This window comes from Microcebus murinus, chromosome 17 (assembly GCF_040939455.1).
Source record: "Microcebus murinus isolate Inina chromosome 17, M.murinus_Inina_mat1.0, whole genome shotgun sequence".
Classification (NCBI taxonomy): Eukaryota; Metazoa; Chordata; class Mammalia; order Primates; family Cheirogaleidae; genus Microcebus; species Microcebus murinus.
Genome location: NC_134120.1, coordinates 17,112,864 through 17,138,064, shown reverse-complemented (window position 1 = coordinate 17,138,064; position 25,201 = coordinate 17,112,864). Strand labels below are relative to the sequence as shown.

The window sequence follows — 25,201 nt, the reverse complement described above, 5'->3', positions numbered from 1 at the left end:
TTATCAAATTTCAAAAATCCTTCAACTGTTTTCAGAGAATAGGGGAAGGTAAGGGGAGACACAGGGAACGGGAAAGGGAAAGTTACTTAACCCATCTTTTGAGGCTTATATTATGTTGATACTAAAACCCAACAAGTTTAGTATATGAAAAGAAAATCATAGACCAGATCTCACTATGGACATAGATGTAAAAAGCCCCTATTAGCAAATTTAGTCAGGGTCTATTGGTCTGTTTAGATTATCTGTCTACCTACATACCTGTCACCATCCATTCATCCAGGATTTATACCATATATGCAAGCACTGTTCCAGGCCAGGAAATATGTTAATATTTCAGATAACATTGATATGATTATGCAATAGATATAAAATTTGATACAGTCAGGATTGTGGTGACCTTAAGGGCAGGAGGGTGGGACAGTGAGCTTAAGATGCAATCCGCAGTGGGCTTTAGTTATATCCACATTAGTTGATTACTGTTTAACTCTGAAATACTTACGGAAATAGATCAAGATTTTATAAAGTTGGTTAGTTGTGTACATGTATGTCAAAATATTCTTTATGTATCTTCCAAGTCATTCTATGGATGCTTATAATATTGCATAATAAATATCAAACAAAAATTAAAGAGTTAGATACTTTTAGAATGGAGTAGAACTGAAAAGGGGGTAGGAGTAAGCAAAGGACCAAGTCTTAGAATTTTGAAGGGTGATTGAGCTGTAGTTACCATAGTGAGAGAAAGATTGAGAAAGGAAAATTTAAGAAGCTGTGTTATGTATTAGGAATGTTAATTCCTTCTTATTCTCTATTTATTGATACTCTAATACAGATGTAAAATTGTTTTTCATTATTTTTTGGTATCACACTGATACTTCTGAATATGAAATTTTGCTGAGTTTGTTCAGGTTACAAATATTTCTTCAAATATCTGGTTGTTTTTTTGTATTCTTGACCATCTAGACAGAATAATCATTCTTTTCCTCTGCTTGTTGTCCACTTCTCTCTTATTGCCTGGCAGATTCCTTATCCTTTGAATCCTATATCCAGCATGCCCTCCTTTAAGAACAGGCTCTCCTTTTTTAATGCAATTGTGAGATTCTTTAGAACTTGGGCTATTTATTTTCATGTTTGTAATTTCCTGGCCCAAAATAGATGCTGAAATAAATATTTAAGTTATTGAGCAAATTAATAAATTGGTTAATGAGCAATTGTTTTTAAAAACAGATTTATTGGGATATGATTTATATTCCATAAACTGTTTTTGAATTGTAAAATTTAGTGATTCTTAGTATATTTGGATTTGTGCAGGTATCACTTTAATTTTAGAACATTTTCATTACCTTCTAAAACTAGTACTAATTATACATCATTAACCATTCCATCACCACCCCAGCCAGCTACTAATCTGCTTTCTGTCTCTCTGGATTTGCCTATTCTGAACGTTCTATATAAATGAAATCATGCAATATATGGTCCTTTATGACTGGCTTCTTTTCCTTAGCATAATGTTTTCAAGGTCATTCATGTAGTGGCATATATCAGGACTTCCTTCCTTCCTTTTTATTGCTGACTAATATTCTGTTGTGTAGATATGCCATGTTTTGTTTATTCATTCATCAGTTGATGGACTTCTAAGTAGTTTCCAAAGCTATTTTGAATAATGCTACTGTGAACATTCATGTACGAGTCTTTGTATATACTTTTTTTTCATTTCTCTTGGGTAAATAGATACCTAGGAAGTATCTACATATTGCTGGACCATAAGGTAACTCTATGTTTAATTTTTTAAGGAACTGCTGAACTATTTTCCCAAGTAGTTCTGTCATTTCAATTATTCCCACCAGCAATATACATCCTCTGCAATACTTGTGGCCTTTTTTATTGCAGCCATTCTAGTGGATGTGAAGTAGTGTCTCATTGTAGTTTTGATTTGCATTTTCCTAATGACTAATGATGTTTGACATCTTTTCATGTGTATTTTGCCCATTTATACATCTTTGGGGAAATATCTATTCAAATTGTTCTTATTATTGAGTGGTAAGAGTTCTTTAGGTATTCAAAACGTGGTATGGTGGCGTGTACCTGTAATCCCAAGTTACTCAGGAGGTTGAGGCAAGAGGATTGCTTTAGCCCGGAATCTAGATACAATCTTCATTAGATATATGATTTGGTAATATTTTCTGGGTCTGTGGGCTGTGTTTATACTTTCTTGAATGTGTATTTTCAAGCACAAACATTTTTAATATTGATGAAGTCCTATTTAAATTTTTTCAAAATTATGCTTTTTGGTATTGTATTTAACAAATTTTTGTGTGACCCAAAGTCATGAAGATATGTATCTATGTTGTCCTCTGAGCATTCTTTAGTTTCAGCTCTTATATGTAGGACTGTGATCCATTTTGAGTTGATTTTTTTGTATGGTGAGAGGTAGGTGTTCAGATTCATTCTTTTGCATGTGAATAATCAGATGTTCCGGGGCCCTTTTTTTTTATAATACTCTTTTTTCCTAAATGCACAATCTTTCCTAATCAAGTCTCTTTTTTGTATTGATATGTTTAAAATTTATATTGCTGTTTTGGTTTTCAGGTTGCTTATCAAGTGTCCCACAAATGAAAAAAATTTCCACATCTTATGAGGAGAGACGGAAGCAAGCTACTGCTATTGTTTTACTTGGAGTAATAGGAGCTGAATTTGGTGCTGAAATTGAACCTCCTAAATTATTGACCAGACCTCGAAGCTCTAGTCAAATTCCTGAGGGATTTGGTTTGACTAGTGGTGGATCCAACTACTCATTGGCCAGACATACTTGTAAGTTTTTAAATTCTAATGCAGATCTGTTGCTTCTCTTACTTCTTAATACACATTATTTTGTCAAAAAAATCTCAGAATATTGAACATATGCTGAGTTTTAGTTCATCTAGAATGCTTGAATGAAGTTAGAAAACAGTACAATCTTTTGATATATGTCCCTTTAGTTATTGTTGTCTGAACTTCTTTTTAAAAGTTAAAACATGGTATTTTAAATGCTTTTCTTAAAACAATACATTTCTAAACTTTGTCTTTTTTGCATTTTTGGTCAAGATTTTAGCCAGAATTTATGAAAGCAAGTTTCAAGTTAAAATTTCTAACTTCTAAAATAATTCCTGAAAAAACTATGATATTTGTCCTGAACATGGTTTGAAAAGTATGGGTTGAGATGGAACACCAAACTTCTCTTCTGAATATGTTTATTGAAAAGAGCATGAATGATAAATTATGAATTACCTGTGTAATTTTAAAAATATTCCAGTAATAGCATTTAACTGACCAAACTATCACAGAGCTCAAGGAACTTTTGTCCTATTGCTACCTTTGCTTTTATGCTTGGCTTTTACAATGAGGTCTTTTGGTACGTTAGTGTTGGAACTCCTTTAGCTAATGTCAAAGTGTTCCTACCATATCACAAAATAATTTCTAATAGATGTGTCATCTTAAGAACCAATTGTTGTCCTACTGAATACATCACAAGATATTCTTTGTAGAACAAAATGCAATGTATTCTTTTGGGTTTTGGCCTTTAAGCAAGGAAAAAGATTTATGTTACTTTGTTAGTTATGACAGCAGTGAACTTCAATGGACAATTATCACATACTTTTTCTGGAAAACTGAGGAGCTATGTTAATGGCTTTTATTATAGACTTAGCTATTTATCTTATACCTTTTTTTAAGACTCTTAATTCAAAAAATACTTATTAGTGATAATCTCTTGATCTCAATTTGACATTGAGAATCAGAGAGTAATAATAAGCATAATGATAGTACCATTATCAACAATAGAGCAAGTATTCGGAGCACTGTTTTTAAGCTGTTAATATGGATTTACTCAATCCTTATAATAACCCTATAACATGGATACCTTTAGTATCTACATTTTACGCATAAAGTTAGTGGGGCACAGAGAGGTTTAGTTAACCTGGCCAGGATCATACCTCTAGAGGATGGCAGTTTTTGTCTCAGTCTACTCTGTTGGTTGCAGAGCTCATGCTTTTGACCACTATACAAGCTGCTACTGTTCAATGGCTCCCAGTTAGAAAGGGTTAATGACTAACATGCCATAATTTTACAACTTATAAAAGTGGTAAAACTTGAACTGAAGCTTCTTGTGACCTGAAAACCCTTGTCCTTTCCATTCTTCACCTGGGCACATCTGCTTTCCCTCTCCTGCAAAGGACTGCACCCTGCTGGACCCTGCCTCTCACCTCTACCCTGTTTGTCTCTTCTCAGGTTCTTCAGGTTCCCTACTTCCCATTCATAAAACCCTGCCCAAATCTCACCATCTCTACAGAGGGCTCTCTAATTAGGCCCACCTATCAGTGTCACTTCTGACAGCCCAGACTTACATGTGTATGGTGGTTCCGTATTTAGAATCTTGGCATTAGAATATTAGAGGTTAATGAAACTTTGACATCATTTAGTGTGGTAGCTTTCAAACTTTTTTGCTCACCATCTCCCTAATGAGTATCAAGAAATGTTCAATTATATGCACATTTTTTATGTTGACAGCTAAAACTTTTTAATTGTAAGTTTAAACATTTGTAAAAGATATAATTTTGAGGATATTGTGAATATTGATGTTTACAAATAAAACTTGCTGCTTTTTAAAATATATTCAATAGAATATTTACCTTAACTATTTGATATCCGTCATCTGTTTTTTTGTTTTTTTTTTAGTATATATGTGAACAAACTTTTCTATAAAAGTCAGAAATCTTAGATTCTTGATTATTTTCCTTGAAGAGAGAGAATTTCTGCCTAAACAGTTTTAGGGAAGGAGTTCATTTATCATGCAGAAATCCATTCCTTTAAACTACCTCTGCTTTTAAAACTATCTGTTCTTTGAAAAGTCTTAGGATACTGCCATTTGTAGGCAGTCACCTATTTTGAAGACCACTGATTCAATATAACATATTTTGTATAATTTCTTCAGCAGTATTGTTTTGTATTTTGTATTTTCCTGTAAGGAAAGTTAATATAAATGTTGTTTCCTTTGAATTTTTCCCATAGTTCAGTATCAATTTATTAATGTAGGACCATTATAAATTAATGAATTGCTGATTGGTTCCATCCAAGCCATTGGCTGAGTGCTGGGTAGATTAGTTTATACCACATTTTCCTAGTTATATATACTAGTACTGTTATCATCATTTTTGTTACTGCGATTTCTCTCTATACAAAATCCTGGTATTCATGCATTTGCTTCTGTATATTTTTTTCTTTTAGCTGTAATAATTTCATTTGTAAATTATCCCTAGTATAACTAGAAAAAGAAGAAAAAGGATAAAAGAGGAAATTGTAAAAGCTATGGCAAGAGTAGAAATAGAGATTTTTCAAAGAGGTCTTGGTAATTGGTAAAAGAATCAAAGAGCCTTAGCAGTTTGCTCGTTTGGTTTGTTAAAAGACAGGAAGCTGAACTACATTTAAAGAGGTGCCAAAACCTATTTCTGGCAGGAGGAAAAACCATGGGCCAAACTATGCTACGGGAAGGGACTTTTGTATGGTACCTTCTCAACTTTCCCAAGAAAGGTAAATAAAATTTACCCAAATATTTAAAATATTTAAGTATTTTAGAACCAAGTTTGTTCTCTGAGCATTTTGGATAAGGGACTAGATATGGAAAATGAAAGAGGTAATGCTTCTTAGCAAATTATATTTATTATTATTTCATTGAAACAAAAGAATATAGAGATATGGGAGGTTTCTAGCAGGAAAGGAATAGAATGTCAAAATGAATGATATAGTACCAATTAGAACCAATTTAAACTGTATAGAATGTCCTTGATATTTCTTTCTTTGTTACGCTTACCCTGTTTTCATAATTATAAAGTATTTTAAAGGTAATCATGGATTTGCATTTAGCTTCCACCCTATTACCCTATTTTTTACTCAAAGTCTTAATTTCCTTGGTGGTAGAATTGCCTACCACAGGGATTTTCAAGACCTTTCTTATTTGAATAGGGCTGTCTTGATTTATCAGTTTAAACCTTGCTCTCCTGGTTGGAAACAGTCAGATATCTAAATGTTCCTGTGTCTTACTTAGGCTTTTTTTGATCAGTCATGTATAATGTAAACCTATTATAATTTTAACCTGCTAGAAGCTGCTATATATATTGCCGTGTTTCTTTATGTGGCATTTAGAATGCATTGCTACCATTAAATATTTACTCTTTTTGGCATCCTAGTGAGTAAGATAGTAATTATTATCCTCATTTTGAGATAAGACCATTAAGATACAATATTTGATGAACTTTAATTGCTAATGTAGTTAGAGGTATAGATAGTGAGTTCTAACCTTCCTTGTAAAGCCATTCTGTGAAAACTCATAACGTGGTCAAGTCCCAATTATCCATGTTGGTCCAGGAAATTCCCTGAGTGAACTGATTCATAATTCGAAAGTCATACCTAGTTTTATAATACACTTTATACTTCTGTTTGAACACAGATGAATTTTTTGAGGGAGTTACAGTTTACATATATTGAAGAAAAAGCTGAAGGCCTCAGAAGGTTAATAAGAGGCCTGGCTAGACTAGGCCACTCTGTTACTTGTGCCCTTGGGTAAGCTAAGTATTCCTCTGGGTTGCAGTGTCCACTTGCATAAAATAAAAGTCAGGAACTAGTCTGACTTTAAAGCCCCTTTTGGTCTAATTAGTCTCTACTTCTGAAGTGAGATACAAGGCATCCCAGGAAATTCACCTCCTTCATCACCTTGCTGTTTTCCTCTCCATGTAGGGATAGATGTTCTCTTGTTTTATATCAGCTCAATTCAATAGGGATCCTTTTATTCTGATCCACAAGGCATTATTAGAATATTTTAGGGTATTGTTTATAATATTCCCTTATAGGTCTTGTGGTTGGTTCTTTCATTTGGTTTCCTCCACTCATTTTATAATTGTGGAATTATGCTGGCACATCTGTAGTAAATTCCATTTTGATCTCTCATTAGCTCTTTGACTTTGGGCAAGTGTAGTAAGTCATTTCCCCAGGCAGCAGCCTCTGAGACAGATTTGTGTGCAGGGGTGTTCTTGGGATCAATATCTTCAGGGGAGTGAAAGAAGCAGGATTAGAGGGAGAAGCTGAATTGTGTTTCAGTTTTGTCGAAAGCCTCAGCTGATGTTGGGGAACTTTGGAGCTAGGATGGCCCTTCAGATTATTCCTCAATCGGGCTCGTGGGTCGACCCTACTATTCCCATGTCAGTTAGTCATCGGGTGGGGTGGGAGGTGGCTAAGAAGGGCATATAACCTTGGATGAAGCAGCTTTCCTTATCTTAGGGCAGAACCCACAGAGGGACTCAACTGGGACTTGTCAGTCATCGGTAGTACCCCCATGAACTTGGGGAAATAAGGACTTCAGTCATGGAGGGGAGGAGATTGGCAGCCTCACCCGCTTCCTCTGCAGCATGTTATTAATACTAACTTATGTGTGTCCCAGTTCCCCCGTCTATTGTAGCAAATGGAGAGAGGGAGGGACTCCCATTTATTAAATACCTTTTTTATTCAAACTCCATGCATACCTCTTGTTACCCTGCAAGACAGATATTTTTATCTAACACCTGGCACATAAAGAAACACATCACAATAGCTGGTTATTGAGCATTTACTCTTTGCCAGGTATTTTGTTATGCACTTTACATATATTATTTTATTTAAGCTTTCAGTCCTATCAAATAAGTGTTATTACTGTTCCCATTTATCAGATGAGGAAACTGAAGCTTTACTCAGTATCACCAAACACTCACTAAAGATTCATAAAATCAGACTGAAATTTTTTATGTATACAATAAATTGAGGACATGGGATAATTTTTCTTAAGATCGTACGGCTAAAAAGCATCAAACCTGGGCTTGAACACCACCTGTGTTCCAACTCTAAAGCAGTGTTTTCCCCATTTCACACCATTTCAGCAAGTACTAGGTCACCTATAAATATGAATATCTATTGGATCTTTTGTTTAAGGATGTACAAGTGCTGTGGATATACAAAAGTGTACAAAATCCACACCTCTATCCTTTGGAAATGGCTGTCTCTCTGGTGTGAAATGCTTATATTAAAGAAAATTTATTTCTCCTCACAGTGGGTCTTTAGAAATACTATAATGTCAGGTAGGGTTCTTCGACTGGCTAGAGGACATGATCTCCCTGATGTTACATGGGAAATGCCATGTTTATGTGCATTTGTGTTTCTGACCTGGGAAAAGGATGCACAGATTCCATTAAGTTCTCAAAAGAAAGCCATTAAAATAAAAATGGATAAGAACTACTGCAAGAGTTTCTTTGAATAATTGCCCATCTGTTATTAAAATTTTTAAAAACAGTATAGTTATATCCCTCTTGATTAGTTCAGCCACAATATTGTACCACAAAATGGAAACCTCAATTAGATGCTAAGGAATGTTTTAATTTTATGAACCTGTATTTAGAGTTTTATTTTGATCTGGAGCCGTGTTTGATTTTATTTTGTTGTAGTCTACTTTGTGAAAATAATCACCCAAATATTCCCTGTGCCTTTTAATCATGTATATTTTATTTAATGAGTAGGTTAACATAAACCAAGATTGATTTTATAATGAACTTATTTCCTAAATTTTAAGAAAAGAAAGTTAAGTCAAATTTCAAATGTCTTATCAGCAACATTAAGACAATTGCAATTAATAGTAGTTGCAAGTTATGTAAAAAAAAAAAAAAGTAGCAACAATGATGCATTTGCAAGGATAAGCAATGGCAGAAGAATGTATATTTTCACCATTCACAGTCATCAGATTGTGTTGCTGAACTGCTGCTGTGGCCATAGTGATTGCATTTCCATTTGCTTCCCCTTGCATTTCCAAGCTGGCCTTCCTGGCACTCCAGTAATCCAGGCTTCCTTCTGGCTCCTTGCTCTGCTCTTTGCTCTCTGCCTTATTCCTTCTCTGGGCACTAACTCAGCTTTCCATGTGCCTTACCAACACCTCCCGTTTGTAACTTTACCTTTGAAAATCATCCTGGTTCCAGATGCCACTTGACTTGACTGCCATTACATCTTCTGGGTTCAGACAGTGATTCTTCACCTGGCTATGCACGCAAATCGTGATGTGGAATGTTTTAAAAATATAATTATCCCAGCCTTATGTGTGGTTCCTGTTCAGAAAGTTAGGGATGCGGTTTGGGCATCCATATTATTTTGAAAGCTTCATATGTAATATTGATGTGTAGCAAGAGTAGAGAAACCCTGTAGAATATGGAATCTGGTATAGTTATTTTAAATTGAGTGTTTTATGGTAATTCTGGTCATTAAACTATCTTACCGCACAAATTGTGCATTTTCTTTGTATTTTCAAATGGAAGAGATAATGGGAACTAATCAGAATGAATAAATGACATTTAAATTATTCTCAGAGCTAATTCTTTAGTTAGTTCAGCCCTTTTACTGCAATTCCATTTTTCTGACACCAGATTGCTTGATTTTGAATCTCGGTATCACTGCTTTCTAGCTTTGTGGGCTTTAGTATGGTGTGACTCAGTTTCTTAACTAAGAAACAGGAATGATAATGGCATGTACTTCACTGAGTTATTGTGAGGATTCAGTAAATCACTGTGTATAAAGCACTTAGAAAGTACCTGATATAGAAGTGCTTTATAAATGTTAGTCATTGTCATTGCTAGAAATGTTTGTGGAAGAATAAGGAAATAGCTGTTTAAAAATGTGTATATACTACTTTTAAAAACATTCCTAAGAACCTTATGAGGTGTAGGTAGTATTATCAGCATTTTCGTGCATGAGTGAATTGGTACTCATAACGATGAAGACTTCCTTAAGGTTATGTGTCTTTTGAAGCATTCGAATCCAGATACATTTTCCACCTGAAAGCCTGTGATATTCTTTGCTGTAACACATACTGATTCCCAGCATTTATGGTATAGCGCGTTACTTCCCAGAGGGTTTATATAAAAATACGCTTCTCTTTGGCCACATTATTATACATATGTTCATATGTTTAAATAAAACACTAAGTATTTTTGTCATTGTTTATTTGTATTTGGATGGATTTCTATGTTTATTACCGTATTTCTCATTTTAACCACATCAACATACTAAGCTCAGATCAAATGGAAGTTTTGACTACTTATTTTGTTTTTACTTGTAAATAATTTATGTTGTTTAACAGCTTTATCATTTTTAACTGTGATCTGACACTTGCATTATAGACCCTGTCTTGATGATGTAATCCCATCCTTGTTCTCCAAAAATAACTTTCATTTGCAACCATTTTTTATTAATTCACTACACTATGGGCTTTGGGTTTCTCTTCCATAAAACAAATAAGTTGGACAAGGTTATTTTTAAGGCCATTTCCATCTAAAATTACAGAGTTCTATGAAATTATTAATGTGATGTATTATTCTTCTAACTATAGAGTGCTTGTATTTATTGCTGCCATTTGAACTTACCTATCTTACTTTGATTGTTCCATACCAGTTGTTCTCTCTGTTTTATAGGTTCCAGTAGTCAACAGCTATGCACTATGTTTCAAGTTGAGCATTTTAAAATTATTTTTCTGTTGTCTTTCCTCATGGGTATGTCCTCTTAGCTCACCAAGCAGCAGTTGTTTCTCCATAACTTATTTTCCACACATGTTCAGGCTCATGGGTTTGTGTTATATTGAATATAATTGTACTGTAGGCCACAGATCAGCAAACTGGCTGTGGACCAACCCTGTCCCTCTGCCTTTTTTTGCACATAAAGTTTTATTTGAACACAGCCATACTTTACATATTGTCTATGGCTATTTCATGCTACAATGACAGAGTTAAGTAGTTGCTGTGGAGATTGTATGGCCTACAAAGCAAAAAACATTCACTATCTGGCTATTTACAGAAAAAGACAAAACAAAACAAAACCCTACCAACCCCTGCTGTACATCATTTGGAAAATTTGGTAGTAGTCCTTTCTTGACATTTAATATACAAACGTGTTACCAAAAGTTCTGTATTTGTCCCCACAGCTGAACAAAGAATGAGGACAGGTTGTTTGAGGAAGAAAGAGTAGTTTATTAAATTGCCAGCAAATGAGGAAGATGGCAGGCTCTCTTTTTAAAGAAACATCACCCTCCCTTTAAGCAGAAATACAGTTTTTAAAGAGGGTTTCTAGCTTTGGGCTATTGCTGTAACTATGGTTTGGGGTTCTGGTCAACCTTGTCTCTGATGAAGATGATCTCATGACCTTTGTCTGGACAATTCTATTGAGCCATCTCCTGTGGTTTAAAACAAAGAACAAAGAACACTCTTCTGCCCCTCTGATTACTGGCCTCAGCCAGGAATGCAGGTTTTAATTCTTCAAAAAGGGTGAAGGGTTTTAAAGAGTCAACTCATAAACATTTTGCCCTTTTCCAGGCCCTTCTATTATATATTCCCCACTGTCAGATTTTTTTGCTTTGATATCTATTGGAGGAGGGCAAAGTAGTCATCGAGCTATTTCTTGTTGAATTGGGGCAATGTTTTAGATGGAAGGTTTGTACTTGTGTCATGGCTTGTTTTGGTTTGTCAAAGTTTTGGCAGTAAATTTACAAAAATAAAGAATGTAACAGAGTATCAGGTGGAAAAGAATGTAAGAAATAACTATAATTGTGAAGATTGACAAGGCAACCAAATGAAGTTCCATAGCTCAGAGTAAACTTAAGAAATACAGAAGAATATGCTACTGAAAGAACTAAAATAATATTTGAGTAATAAAAAGGCATGAAGTTCTTAGATGAAAAAAGTGATTCCATGTGATAATATCTCATTTATTTTCAGAAGTTATCTATAGCCAAAAAAAGAAAAAAAATCTGTTATTCTCAAATTAATTTATAAATCTTATACAAGCACAATCAAAATCTCAACACCATTTTTTTATTAACTAGACAAAATTATTCTAAAATTTCTATAGCAGAGATAAATGGGATATGTGATTTTTTTGTTTTATTCAGTAAATGCATACAGTGCTGGTATGTATACCATTACTATTTTAGGCAAATGAGTTATGGATTATTAACTCATTTGATTCTCATTATAACCTTTTGAGATATATAATAAAAGTCAACTATAAAATGCTATAAAAATCAGAAATACCTTGTCATTAACCTAACAAAGAATATATAAGACTTTCAGAAAAAATTTTAAAATCTTAACAAAAGACCTAAAATAAATAGGGGTCTAAATAATAGACCTAAAAAATAGACCATATTTGAAGGACCTAAATAAATAAGGAGATGAATAAGAATCCCTAACCAGAACTCTTTTACACTTATAAGAGTGTAAATTGATTTAATCACTTTAGAAAACAACTGGGTATGCTATCTTGTGAATCCTCCCTTTGCCATGTCTAGAGAAACCTTTTCACATGTGACCCAGGAAACGTATACCAGCATGTTTATAGCAAACATTTTGAAATAACAAAAATAGAAAACAATGCAAATATGTATTAACTATTGACTAAATATAACGCTGAGCCAAAAAAAGGGGGAAAGGGATGAAACATTGATTTTATTTTTATGAAGTTCAAAAGCATGTAAAATTAAATAATTTGTTAGGGATACAAACATATGTGGTAAGAAAATAAAAGCTAGGGAATGAGAACAATTCACAGCAATGATTATTCTGAAGCATGCTAAGAAAAGGGGTGAATTCAGATATAACTACCCAAGGGGCTTCATCAATGTTGTAGAGACATGGATAATTTTTCTGTAGACAAATCTTCAGTCTTTACTTTTGTGTTGTTAAACCAAAAAAATGAGGTGCATGAACATATGCACTTTGATTCAATTTTGTAGTAAATGGTATGCATTTTAAGGATCTAAAACACAGTAACCTAGATAATAAAAATGGCCCTCTCAGTTACAGATAAGGAAAGGGAAAAAGGGTAGAATGGACCTTGAGGGATCAGTATGAACCCATGATTTGTAATATACATACAGATAGAAAAATAAATACAGATATGTGTGTATACACTGGTTAGTATGTATACATATATTCCCTGGCTCTGGCCACTGCGAGGGCCCAGGAGCAATGGCAGCCCAGTAGCAGTGTCCATACCTAGGGCTCAGATATTGGTTTCTAAGTATCACTATCTAGTAAAAGAAACTAGGACTCTTTGGACAAGTGATTGATGCCAGGCCTGGGGCAGGGAAAGCACAAGATGAACCTGCATCTGTGATGTCAGAAGATAAGGAAGGGCTTACAAAGGATGGGGGTATGTCAGTCAAAAGGATATAGGGTCAACCTAAAGGTGCTTTTAAAAGCCAGAACTAGAGCAATTTGAGCAATAAAATGAGTGATATAGTTTATGGAATTATAATCCAAAGTATACAATACCTATGAGGCCATAGTAATATAACACAATAAATAAATAATTGAGGGATAAAGGGATAGCTCTTGCTGAAGAATTGTAGTTAATAAATATGGAATGAGGGAAATACAAAATTTCCATTAAACAAAGACCACAGTAATAATTGTTGCAGACGAGATCCTCTGGTGGATGCTAAAATCAGTATATTTAAACAACCTGAAAGTATTTCCTCCCAAGATATTTATCAGTTACAAAGGGAAAGTTGATTTCTCCACTGTAGTGGGTTAACATTGTCAGTAATAAGAAAGATCAGCATCAAATTCCCAATGAAATGATACACTGAGGAGGACATATCATCACTTCTGTGGTATTCTAGCAAAAAATGCACACCTTAATCTGATCATGAGAAAACATCAGACAAAGCCCAACTGAGCTGACTAGTTGTTCATCAAAAGTGCTGACGTCATAGGAGACAAGACAGGCCACGTGAGGAGCTCCCACAGAGGGGAGGAGACTAAAAAGACACGACAGCTAAGTGCAGTGTGGGATCTTGAAGTGGACATGGGAACTGGAAGGGGCACTGCTGAAGGTCAAATTGGGTCGGTGGAGTAGTGAGTAGTGTTCTACCAATACTGACTTCCTACTGTGCTAATCTTGCAGCACTTATGTCAATTGACATTAGAAGAATCTGGGTGAAGGATTCTGTGAACTCTCCATATATATGCAAGTTTTCTATAAGTAAAAGATTATTTCTGAGTAAAAGGATCATAAAAAGTGGTTCTTCCTAGGTGGTAGAATATAGATAGATTTATATTTTATAGTAATATAAGTAATGCTGTATTTTAAAGTAGCTGATGACGTTCAGAACTGGAAATAGCAATTTAATTTTTCTATGGCTTCTTTCCCCAGTATGCCTTCCTTCCCAGTTTGAAAGTGTGCTATGCATGGATAGAAAGTTTAGTACAGTTTTATTATAGATTTAAAAATAGAAGCATAATAATTAGAGAGTCTTAGAGTATATCATTGCATTGTTGGGTAGATTTTGGAGTATAAAGTACAATTTCCATATTCAATTTTATTCCATGTCCATTAAGCCACCATACTTCTTACCTATAATTCAGTATTTGAAATAAGTGTATTTTCCCTGGGATATTACATAAAATAAAGTTGAAACAAAAATCAGAATAAGTGTTTCTATACTCTGAATTTTGTTTATTGTTAGTCATAGGAGAGAAAGATCTTTCATGCTATCCTTTTAATAAAGTTTTTAACAATTCTTATATTAGAGATACAATAATGTATTTCTAAGGAACTGCTCTAAATTTCTGAAATTTTTAAAGCATTTTTTGTTTTATATTTCCTAGTTGTTTTTTCTTCTGCACATGCCCACTGCAATTCATTCTTGTGTTCCTTGAACCTACACTAAGGAAAGCTACCCATAGAAATTAGGTCCATATACAAATGTGTCCCATTTGTTAATTTTAATTTTTATATTTTACTGTTAAATCATTCTAGATTTTATAGGCCACACCTAATATATAAGAAATAAATGCTTTTTGTATCAACAATATCTGATCATCATCTGAACTTTAAGAATAAAAGAGTTTTACATTTCTGTAAAAAATGTGTTGACATGCTTATAGTTTGAGAAATAATCTCTGTGAATTCAATGTATGCTGTAAGTTTTGCATTGTGTGTGTGTATGTGCATGTACCTAAGTGATAGCTATCTGATTCATGCCCCCAAACCTGTTGTTTTTCTCCTTTAAGCAAATAGGATTAACTTTATGATTAATAGTGATCTCTGAGTTGAACACACTAGAGAGATATAAACAGATGTAGATATAGATATAAAAATAAACTACTTTTATGAATGGTATTTTGATTTAAGGCATTTTAGTAAATTTTCACTGTCATTAGAAATTTCATCTTATTATCCATAGATCAAATTGGGCGGGACACTTTTAGAAGACTCTCATAGTGTCTGAAATGTACTACTTCACTATTTTGTGAAGAAAGGAGGAAGTAGAATTTTCTGAAAGACCATAAAAGCTGTATAATATTCTCTGCCCAGAGCAGTGAAAGCAGTTACTTTGGGATAGTGTGATGTTGGTCTCTGGTAACTGGGGAAGGGCAGTGGGAAGAAAGAGTGGTTCATCAGTCAGGAGACAGAAACCACATTGGTTATCTATCTATATTATATTTTAATATAAAGAATGTCTAGAGACTCTTAGGGGCTCTAAAAGTATCACGTGCACAATATTAGCCACTACCAAGTCAAAGACAAGGAAGAGTGGATAGTAAAGGGACTAAGGACTGGGAGAGACCCTCCTCCAAGGCTAAGGTTAGACTTCTTTAGAGAGTCAGTGGCTACTAGGGGAAAGAAATTTGCCATAGGCAGAAGTGGCTATGTTGCTGAGACAAGCAGCTTGGCACTGGTCTAGAAGTTCCTGGAGGGAGGAGGATTAGAACTGCTCAGAAGCAGCCTCCTGTTGTTGAATGGTGTGGGCTGGTCCAAGCTGGTCTGTAGATAAGGTGTACCATTTTCCAAGGGTTGGGTCTTAGGAGTTGCTTGAGAGAGAAGGGTCTTTCCTCTTGCAGGGTCACTCCATTGACCTCTGTTATCAAAATTTACCATTCTGCCAGCTGCAAAGGGGAAGTTTACAGAGTCCAGCTCCCATACTACAGAGTAGGGGGAACAGCAATGGATTTGGAGCTGAGATACTATAATTTGTTAAACTGGCCCAGAAGGAATACTTTACCATTATAATTCTAAGATACAGTCTCATAAGTCAAAACTTTCAGATCACTAAGATTTCATTCTCTGCTTGGTTCTTTATAATGCTAATTATGTTCTCCATAAGTATACTTTGAATAATTATAATAGTATTAAGTTTTAAGAGGACAAACAAGAAATTGTTCTCTCTTCTGAGACATTCCCTTATCATAGCTGTGTAGATCTCAAGGCAAGATAGTCTCGTAGCTAGTAAAAGGGGTAGGTTTAAAATACAATCAGTCCATGCCTCAAAAAAATGAATTCTGCCTGTGTGTTTAACCCCATTTTATATTTACAGATAAATAAATGATGTTTGGCAACTGTTGCCCCCAAATTTGCATTTCAGTGGCCTACTAATGCCCCATCACTTACCTACTACTTCACAGGGATATTAGAGATTAGGAATAATTAATGATTTGTTAACAAGATCACATCTTTGATTCTAATGTACAATAGATGTACAAATTCTATATTTAGCTTTTATTTGCCTTTTAATTGCTATGGATTTCTGGGCCTGCTACTAGGTACTTTATCAGACTGGAGAAATGGTTCCTATAATCTCTTATCCTCAGTCCCAGTGGGCATTACAATGTATTTTCTCCAAAATAGAAAAGGCAGTCCAGTTCCATTGTATGTTGTAAAATGTTGCAGTGCCATCCGTTTTAGCTGCGGTTGTCAGTTCACTGGGACAGCATTCCGGGAGTTAAGAAAGAATAAAAATGGCAAGCAGAGGATTTACTAGTGTGTCTGTGTTGAATGGTTTAAAGGGAGAATACTACTATTGGCAGGTGGAGAATTCTTTGGACCTTTAAGCACTAGAAAAGAGTTTCGGACTAAGAGAAGGTAATGTATTAAGCTTGAGCTCATTTAATATTCTACTTTGTCTGACTGACCATCACATTACAAAGCAGTCTGCCCAGAATGTCTCCAGTGTCGGTTCTGTGACCTCCCAGAGCCTCATGCAGCAGTTGGCTTGAGTGGAGCAGGCCACTCTGCTTCTGGGAAGAGAAGAGATCTGGGCAGTAACACAAGTCCTAAAATATTGATGTGGCCACTCCTAAAGCATAGCAGTATTATACTGTTATTAATGTATGCAGCATGTCATTCAAGCTGTTTGCATTGCCCAGAAATCATAGTGCTGAACCTATAAGTTGTCAGTCAGGTTAATTTTGGTAACTACAAAGCAGAGTTTGCCTTTGTGGACATTTATATAGGATGTGCATGTATAATTATATAATGTGCTTATTCGAAAGATGTAATATTTTTTAAATGCTAAGTAAAGACTGGAATGTTATTGTCTTTCTTATTTGATACCTCTCTTAAAACACATATATGTAGTCATACAGGTGTACACAGATGGAAGCCCCATGCAGTTTTCTCTTTGAATGCGTATGCAGGTGTAATGGTAAGCAAGGACTATGAAATACCAATGTAATAGCCTATGCCATGTGAAATCGCCATTTTTGAAAGTCAAAAATGGTCTGATATTGGCAATTTCACATGGTTCCATCTAATATCAATTGTGTTAGGATGTGGAAGTGCACCGAGTCATTAAAGCAAATTATATAAACCAGAGCCCAAATTAACAACTGGACAAGAGACAGACAGACAAATGATGTTAAGGGAAGTAAAACGTAATGAGTAATTTATGACTCAATCCTTTACTGCAGCGGCATAAGTGTGAGTGATCCTCATCACTGTATTGACAGAAAATATTTTGGTCAACAGATTTTTCACTCTCTGAACAATGTGTTTTATGTCTAGGATTATATAAATCCTTGCAGGTTAGTTCTTTCAAATTTGCTTACGTGGTTGCCTTCCTGGCCTGCTGAACAGCAGATTTTTGTTTCTGAACTCCACTGCCTTTCTGACTTTTAAATATCAAGGTGATTGTTCCTTGGTGGCGTTGTGTATTAGTGCCTTGAATGGTAGTTACTTGCTTTTGTTTTATACTTAAATGACAACCTTGGCTAAAAAAGATATTAGAAAGTACCTCATCTACCACTGAAGATTGTCCATCTTTTAATGAATGGCCTCCCTTTATGTTCTGATATTTTCTAATGATGATGTTTCACTCAAGTCTTCCAATTCTGTGAAGGAAATTGTAATTAGTTTAGTATTATTTTTAACAATCTTCATGCTTATGGTAAGATAAACTTGTTCTTTTGAGAGTTAAGCTGTGGACATTAAATATCCATTAATAAAATAGTGTCCAGTTGGTATATTTGTTTTTCCTTTTTTAATGGAAGCAGGATTTGGGGTTGTTCTGAACTTGAAGAAAAGGACTATGGACAGCAGGTGGATCCCAGTGCACCTCACTGGCGATAAGCAGTCATTTTGTTCTATTATCTAGAAATAAAATTATTTAAAAATTTTGATTGTGACCTAATCTGACTCCACCTTACTGTGGTTGACAATACATCTAAATTATAATGTGCCCTGTTTACTGATTCACAGCCTAACCTTTAAAGTACAATTAGTGCACTGTTTATGAAGTTGATAGGTTGAAAATTTGCAGAACTCTTTTATCCTGAAAATTAAAGTACTCAAACTAATTTTTAATGCAATGTATTTTTCAAAATTTCAGTTATTAATATGGCTATTAATTAGAAGTATTTTGCACTTTAATTACTTCCAAACTTGTTAACAACATCCTTTTTTGGGCAAGGCTGTCTTTTTCATAGCCTTTTGATTCCAAGACACTCAGATGATTTTTAATGGGACATTATCAGGTTTGTCCAGGTCATGCCCATGTGCAGAGTAGAGATTGGCAGCTGTTTTGCTTTTCACATGTGGAAACCAAGGTAAGTAATGCACTTTGTTCCTGACAGAAAGGAAGAGTTCAATGTGCACCATTGTTTGCTCTCTCTTAGGTTTATTAAGCGACTATGCGTAAGTTCATGTTTCAGTGTGTTATATTGCTAAGGAAACTTCACTTTCTTTTTTTTTTTCTTGTCTTTTAGTTTTGTTTTGTTTTTTCTTTTTGAGACAGGATCTTGCTCCCTCACCTAGGTAAAGTATGTTGGTATCATCATAGCTCACTGCAACCTTCAACTCCTGGGTTCAAGCAATCCTCCTGCCACAGCCTCCCAAGTAGCTGGGATTATAGGCACATGGTACCACACCTGGCTAATTTTTCTATTTTTTGTGGTGGAAGGGGTGAACAAACTCCCTCATGCCTCTTTTATAAGGGCACTAATCCCATTGGTGCCCATGACCTAATCACTTTCCAAAGGCCCCACCTCTTGGCACCATCACCTTGAGAGTTATGTTCTACATATGAATTTTGAAGAGAACACAAACACTCAGTAGCAGCTATCTATGTGGATGGTGTGGTATGTGGGACTAAATGGGTTTTTGATCTTTGGCAGGGGGTGTAGGGAGTGTATTTTCTCTTTTTCCTGCCTCTGTAATATAGTTCTATAAATGTGCATTTAAGCTCGTATAGCTAGATTCTCTCCATAAACTGAAACAAGTCTGATCTTAAGCTCATTTACTGTCTTAGAGCAGAATTGATCTTGCTTTCACATTTGATTCACCCACTACAGATTTTGATAGGAAGAAAAATAGCATTGCTAGCTCATTTTAAGCAGGCCAGAGTTAGCAGGAGGAAGGCTGGGAAGCAAGTTGTTATAATATTTGTTTGCCTTTCTCTGACTTCTTTTTATGTGTTAATTCATGTCGATCATTCAAACTAACAATTTCAGCCTTCCTTGAGGAGCTTTGCCAGTTGGGCTTTTCACTTTTCATACATGTTAAAATGGTTCAGCACTTACTTGATTATTGCAAACCCTGTTTATAATTGCTAGGATTATTAGGAGAAAACAATATGACGTGTTGTATTTGCAATATTAAACATAAAATCCCTTTGCAAATAACATCTTACGTGTGAAATATGGCACACTATTACTTTTCGGTAAATATTATACATAATATGGTGGTTAGACAGAGGATTTCAAGTCAGGTGAACCTTAAATTGGCAATACCAACAGAATGATCTAGAATAAGCTATTAAAGTTTCTGAAAAGCAATTTTTCTCCTCTTCAAAATTGAAATTAATGTCATATTCCTCACAAGGCTGTTTCAGAAGTAAATGAGATACTACATGTGAATATCCAACACAGAACCTACCAAGTGGACTTCTAACTACCAGCAAATATAATTTTCTTTTTCCTTCCTCTCATTCAATTATTTCACCGTTTTTTCTCAGTTTTTGGTAAGATGCTTTATGATATTTTTAAACGATTAAAGTCCAAGAAGTTTTCCTCTTTTTAAAAAACCCATTTTCAAGTTCAAGTATGACTTACAGATAAATATTTATGCATGACTGAAGAAAATAATTAAGGAACAGTTTCTCTGTAAATATATACAGGGAGATGGAGGAAGAGGAGTATGATATATCAAGAGCCTACCCTGTGTTAGACATGTTACACATTATCTCATTTAATATTTCTGTCAACTCAAGAAATAGATCTTATCCCCATCTCATTTTATCTCCCTGGATGAAGAAATTTATACCCAGTTTAAGTTACCCAAGATCAAAGTGTTATCAAATGTAGTCGTATTCTACAAGTATATTGTGATAGAAATAAAAATTGAGGACTATTTTCTGTGGCATAATGCCTAGACATGAAATTACTTTATAAATACCTGTATCAAATTAAATCCATACATGGATGTAAAGTCTTTAAAATATTTTGGCCATCTTATTTTTTTTATTGCTTCTAGGCAATTTGGAAGTATATGGATGTTTTTATATATTCTATATATAATGTAAGAAATAAATGCTATAGGATATTATTGCAGGTTATGCTTAGCTATCAATGATAGTAGAATAATAGAAAATATATTTATTTCAGTTTAAGTATTTTTTCATCTTTTATTGAAATGAAGGCTGTTATAGTGCTTTTCAATCTAAATTTGATTATATAAAAGAATTAACTGATAAAAATTAAAGAATATACAAGCACTTTGCAAATTTAGTGAGAAGGGGCTATATTGGAGGGAAAATTTTTAAAAATATTAAAACCATACACTAGCCAATAAGGTATGAGACAGTTAATTGCTTCCTTTCCCTTTCGAAATTACTCAGCCTGAAAAAAGATAGCACGTATTGATTTACTGTATAGTAAATGTCCCATTGTCTCTCCTCCTTTAACATCCAGACACACACACACACACACACACCACATATGTACATGACAGTGGTGTCAGGGAGCTGCATATCATATATTTGATCACACTTATTTAATAACCAAATTAGGATGGAATATTTTTTCCTTTATAAAAAAAATGGCATATAATTACTAAAATGCACAAAATGAATGGCAGTGTAGCATTACTTTAAATATTTGACATGCTTGCTTTTATGCTCAAAAGAAAAGTTTCCAAAGGAAAAGAAATATTTCCTGATAATGTATCAATTAATCTATTTATATGCATATACTAGTAGTATCTTTTAAAGATATGCATATAGGTATATATGATATTAGAAACAGTGTCAAAACTTAGCATATGTTTGATAGTTTTTTGGGAAGTCAGTATGAAGATTATGTAAATTCAAATTATATTCTCCAATATGGCCTTTCGCTTTATTTCAGGAATGATCCATTCATCTAGAGAATAGGGATTTTATTCATGTAATATGTGTTTTAAACTCCTGTGTATATTTTTGGCCTGCTACTTATGATTTTTCTACAAGCATCTGATTTTTTTTTTTTTACAACCTAGTCTTTGAAATGCTAGTTCTAATTGTCCTAAATGCAAATCAGTAAAATTGCTGAGAAATTCCAAAAGGAACAGATTTTATAGAGCAAGCTGCTCTGAAGTATAATCTCATGTCCTGAAACATATAGATTTCAGAAGTATAGTAATGTGTACATTCTTTTTCATCTTAAACAAATACAAATTATGTACAGTTTTTAATTGTACATGATTTCAGTTGCTTCCCTAGCTCTAACAGTCAGAAATTCATCATGTTATAGTATCTTGTGCTTTGTGTTGAAAGGATCAGAGTCATCCTTATTTGTAGAAAAGCATTCTGTGATTGAAGTGGCTTTTGCTTTGTCGCATTCTATGTTAAATCATTGCTGTGTATCCTTTGGTTAAAAAAATACATATTTCCCCAAATATTTATTTAGAAATGTATTTACCTTCTTTCTTTGTTTGACGCTAACATCTATTCCTGAAAGACCCCTGTTGCAGATTTTCACTGAGCTTTGTTTACGGCTCTCTTGTGAATACACCAGCACCCCTTTCATACCAGAATTCTGAGTGGGGACTTGCTGCTGCAATAAGGCCACTGTTTACTGGCGAGTTCCCATTAACATAGCCACCACTGCTGGGTTAGATAATGGACTCAAAGGTTAAGAGCAGAGGATCTCAACAGCTCCAATCAGCAGGGCTTTTCCAGGGCTAATTACCTCTTTACTGCGCTGACTCTAATGTGACATGTTTATTGCCTTAACTAACAACTCATTAGCTTAGTTGATGTTTTTGTCAATATTAATTCGTTCATTTAAGCCAAGTCAAAGCTTAAACAAAGATGTCCAGACTGAGAAACAGGCAGCAGAGTGACTTTTGTTTGCTCATCTTTTTTTCCTCCTTACTCAACTTCAATAAAATAAATGTGTAGAAAGGAAACATTTAAAGTGCTTGTATTGAAAATGTTGGTATTTGTCCATTTACCAGCATGTAAAACAATTCTGAACTTATTTCTCCTGCACTTACACTAGTCTCCATATCACAGCGTATTTAATATTTAGTGTCTACTAAGAACAATACTATTTTGGCTCTTTGACTATGTATCTTTAAAGGGTTAACATTCAGCAGCAGTTCCTTGTTCCTGTTGAATGCTTTACTGTGGTTATTAGAGAAGAAATCAAGTAATTTTTCATATGAGTTTCATTTCCACTGGATTACTTATAAAATTACTCTGAGACTTATCTTGTAATGATAGCTTACTTAATTAACTTGTGTGAATTATTTAACAGGCAAGGCAATTATGAAGTTTCAATACAATATTTCTTTTCCAATTCTTGCCATACTTTTGGTTAACAATAATATTTCTTGGAGACTGCCATTGTTTTGGTTTCATGTACTTTTTAAAATAATTAAATTCTTAACACTCTGGAGTAGTGCAAACAGATAAAATAACTGCGCATGAGCCTTTGAGTAGTAAGGTGATTGCTCTCAGGAGGCACGCCAGCATCTTCAGAGCCCTGGACTCCTTTGGCAAGTGCTCTCTCTCACGATGTTTAATGGTGACCAGATGGCCAGAAAGGGTTAAGTTGCATTCCTGTAGAAATCAGACATGAGCGAAGCTGCAGTATGAGGGGAGCTTCATCCCCAGCCTCTGCGTTGAAGGCCAGAGACTTGTTCTGATTGGCTCATTCCTGGACACGATCAGGCCCAGAGAAGGCTGATAGAAGCAATGTATTGAACACGGAATACTGCTATGTTTTTGGTGAGAAATATGTGTCACATAAACCAGAGATGTATCTATTTCACCCATCATTCTCTACCTAAAGAGGTTACATGGACACCAAATTATTATCAGTAGCCATAAGAAATCACTGTCATAGGAAATAAAAATAATTTGTGTAATTGTATACATTCTATACTAAATACTCTGGCTATATTTACCTTCCCTACTGTCTCAGCTGCCATGTTTTTCTAAATTTCCTTCAATCAAACTTTTCTGCCTTTCAGTCTACCAAACCTTTTCAATAAGGTCACCAGTGACTTCTACATTGCCAATCTGATAACCAATTCTCAGCCCTTGTAGCTGGTAGCATATGATAATTCCATCTCTTGGTAGCATATGAGAATTCCAGCTATGTGGGTTCCTGTGACATCATCCTCTCCTGCTTTTCACCCACTTCATTGGCCACTTTTACTCCACCTTGATATTTCTCTTTTTCCCAGCCTGTAAAAGTTCTTTTGAATCTGTATGCATTCTGTAGGTAGTATATCCAATCCCATGGCTTCAGTGCCATCTGTACATGTACAATTTCCAAATCGACTCTACCCTGGCTTCTATACCAATCTCCAGATTCATGGATCCAATGACTTAACCGACATCCACCCTTAGATGTTTGTATAAATCTCAAGTTTGAAGTGTCCAAAACTAAACTTTGGATTACTGTCCCCTGCTTCAGAAAACAAAACAAAAAAGCCTCCTTCTCTCCTATTGCCTGTAGTTATTCATTTTGGTAAATGTCACCACCATTCACTTAGTTCTTCATACTAGAATTCTTGGAATCAACCTCCTCTCTTTCTGTCATGACCACATCAATCCCTAAATGAATCTTTTCTGTCTTTAAATATTTTTTTTTTAATCCAGAATTCAGCCAGTTCTCACTACTCCATCACTACTGTTGTAGTCCAGGCCACCGGTGTCTCTTGCCCGAACTATTGCAAGAGCCCCCCTAGCAGGCCTTCCTCCTTTCAGTCTTGCCCTCCTACAGTCTAGTCTGTACCCAGTGCCCAGCTGCTTTCTGGGTTGAAAGTAGACTGTGTCATTCTCCTTCACATAACCGCCCACAAGTTTCGTTTCTTTTCCTTTCTTTTCCTTTCTTTTCCTTTCTTTTCCTTTCTTTTCCTTTCTTTTCCTTTCTTTTCCTTTCTCCTCTCCTCTCCTCTCCTCTCCTCTCCTCTCCTCTCCTCTCCTCTCCTCTCCTCTCCTCTCCTCTCCCCTCCCCTCCCCTCCCCTCCCCTCCCCTCCCCTCCCCTCCCCTCCCCTCCCCTCCCCTCCCCTCCCCTCCCCTCCCCTCCCCTCTCCACTTTTCTTCTCTTTCTTTTCTTTTCTTTTTTGAGACAGAGTCTCACTCTGTTGCCAAGGCTAGAGTGCTGTGGTGTCAGCATAGCTCACAGCAACCTCAAACTCCTGGGCTCCACCAATCCTCCTGCCTCAGCCTCCCTAGTAGCTGGGACTACAGGTATGCGCCACCATGCCCGGCTAGTTTTTTCTGTTTTGGGTAGAGATAGGGTCTCACTCTTGCTTAGGCTGGTTTTGAACTCCTGAGCTCAAGCAATCCACCCGTCTCGGGGTCCCAGAGTGCTAGGATTACAAACAGGCATGAGCCACCTC

General features: G+C 35.2%; 1 protein-coding gene across 4 annotated transcripts in view; it reads left to right on the top strand.

Moving 5' to 3' along the window:
* Window positions 1-25,201, top strand: part of WDR7 (WD repeat domain 7) — a 315,698-nt gene that overhangs the window by 183,525 nt on the left and 106,972 nt on the right. For all 4 annotated transcript variants that reach the window (XM_012745467.3, XM_012745464.3, XM_012745468.3 and 1 more), the window contains one exon: window positions 2,587-2,808. In XM_012745467.3, the coding sequence (XP_012600921.1) occupies window positions 2,587-2,808 (222 nt within the window). The remainder of the gene's footprint in view (window positions 1-2,586; window positions 2,809-25,201) is intronic.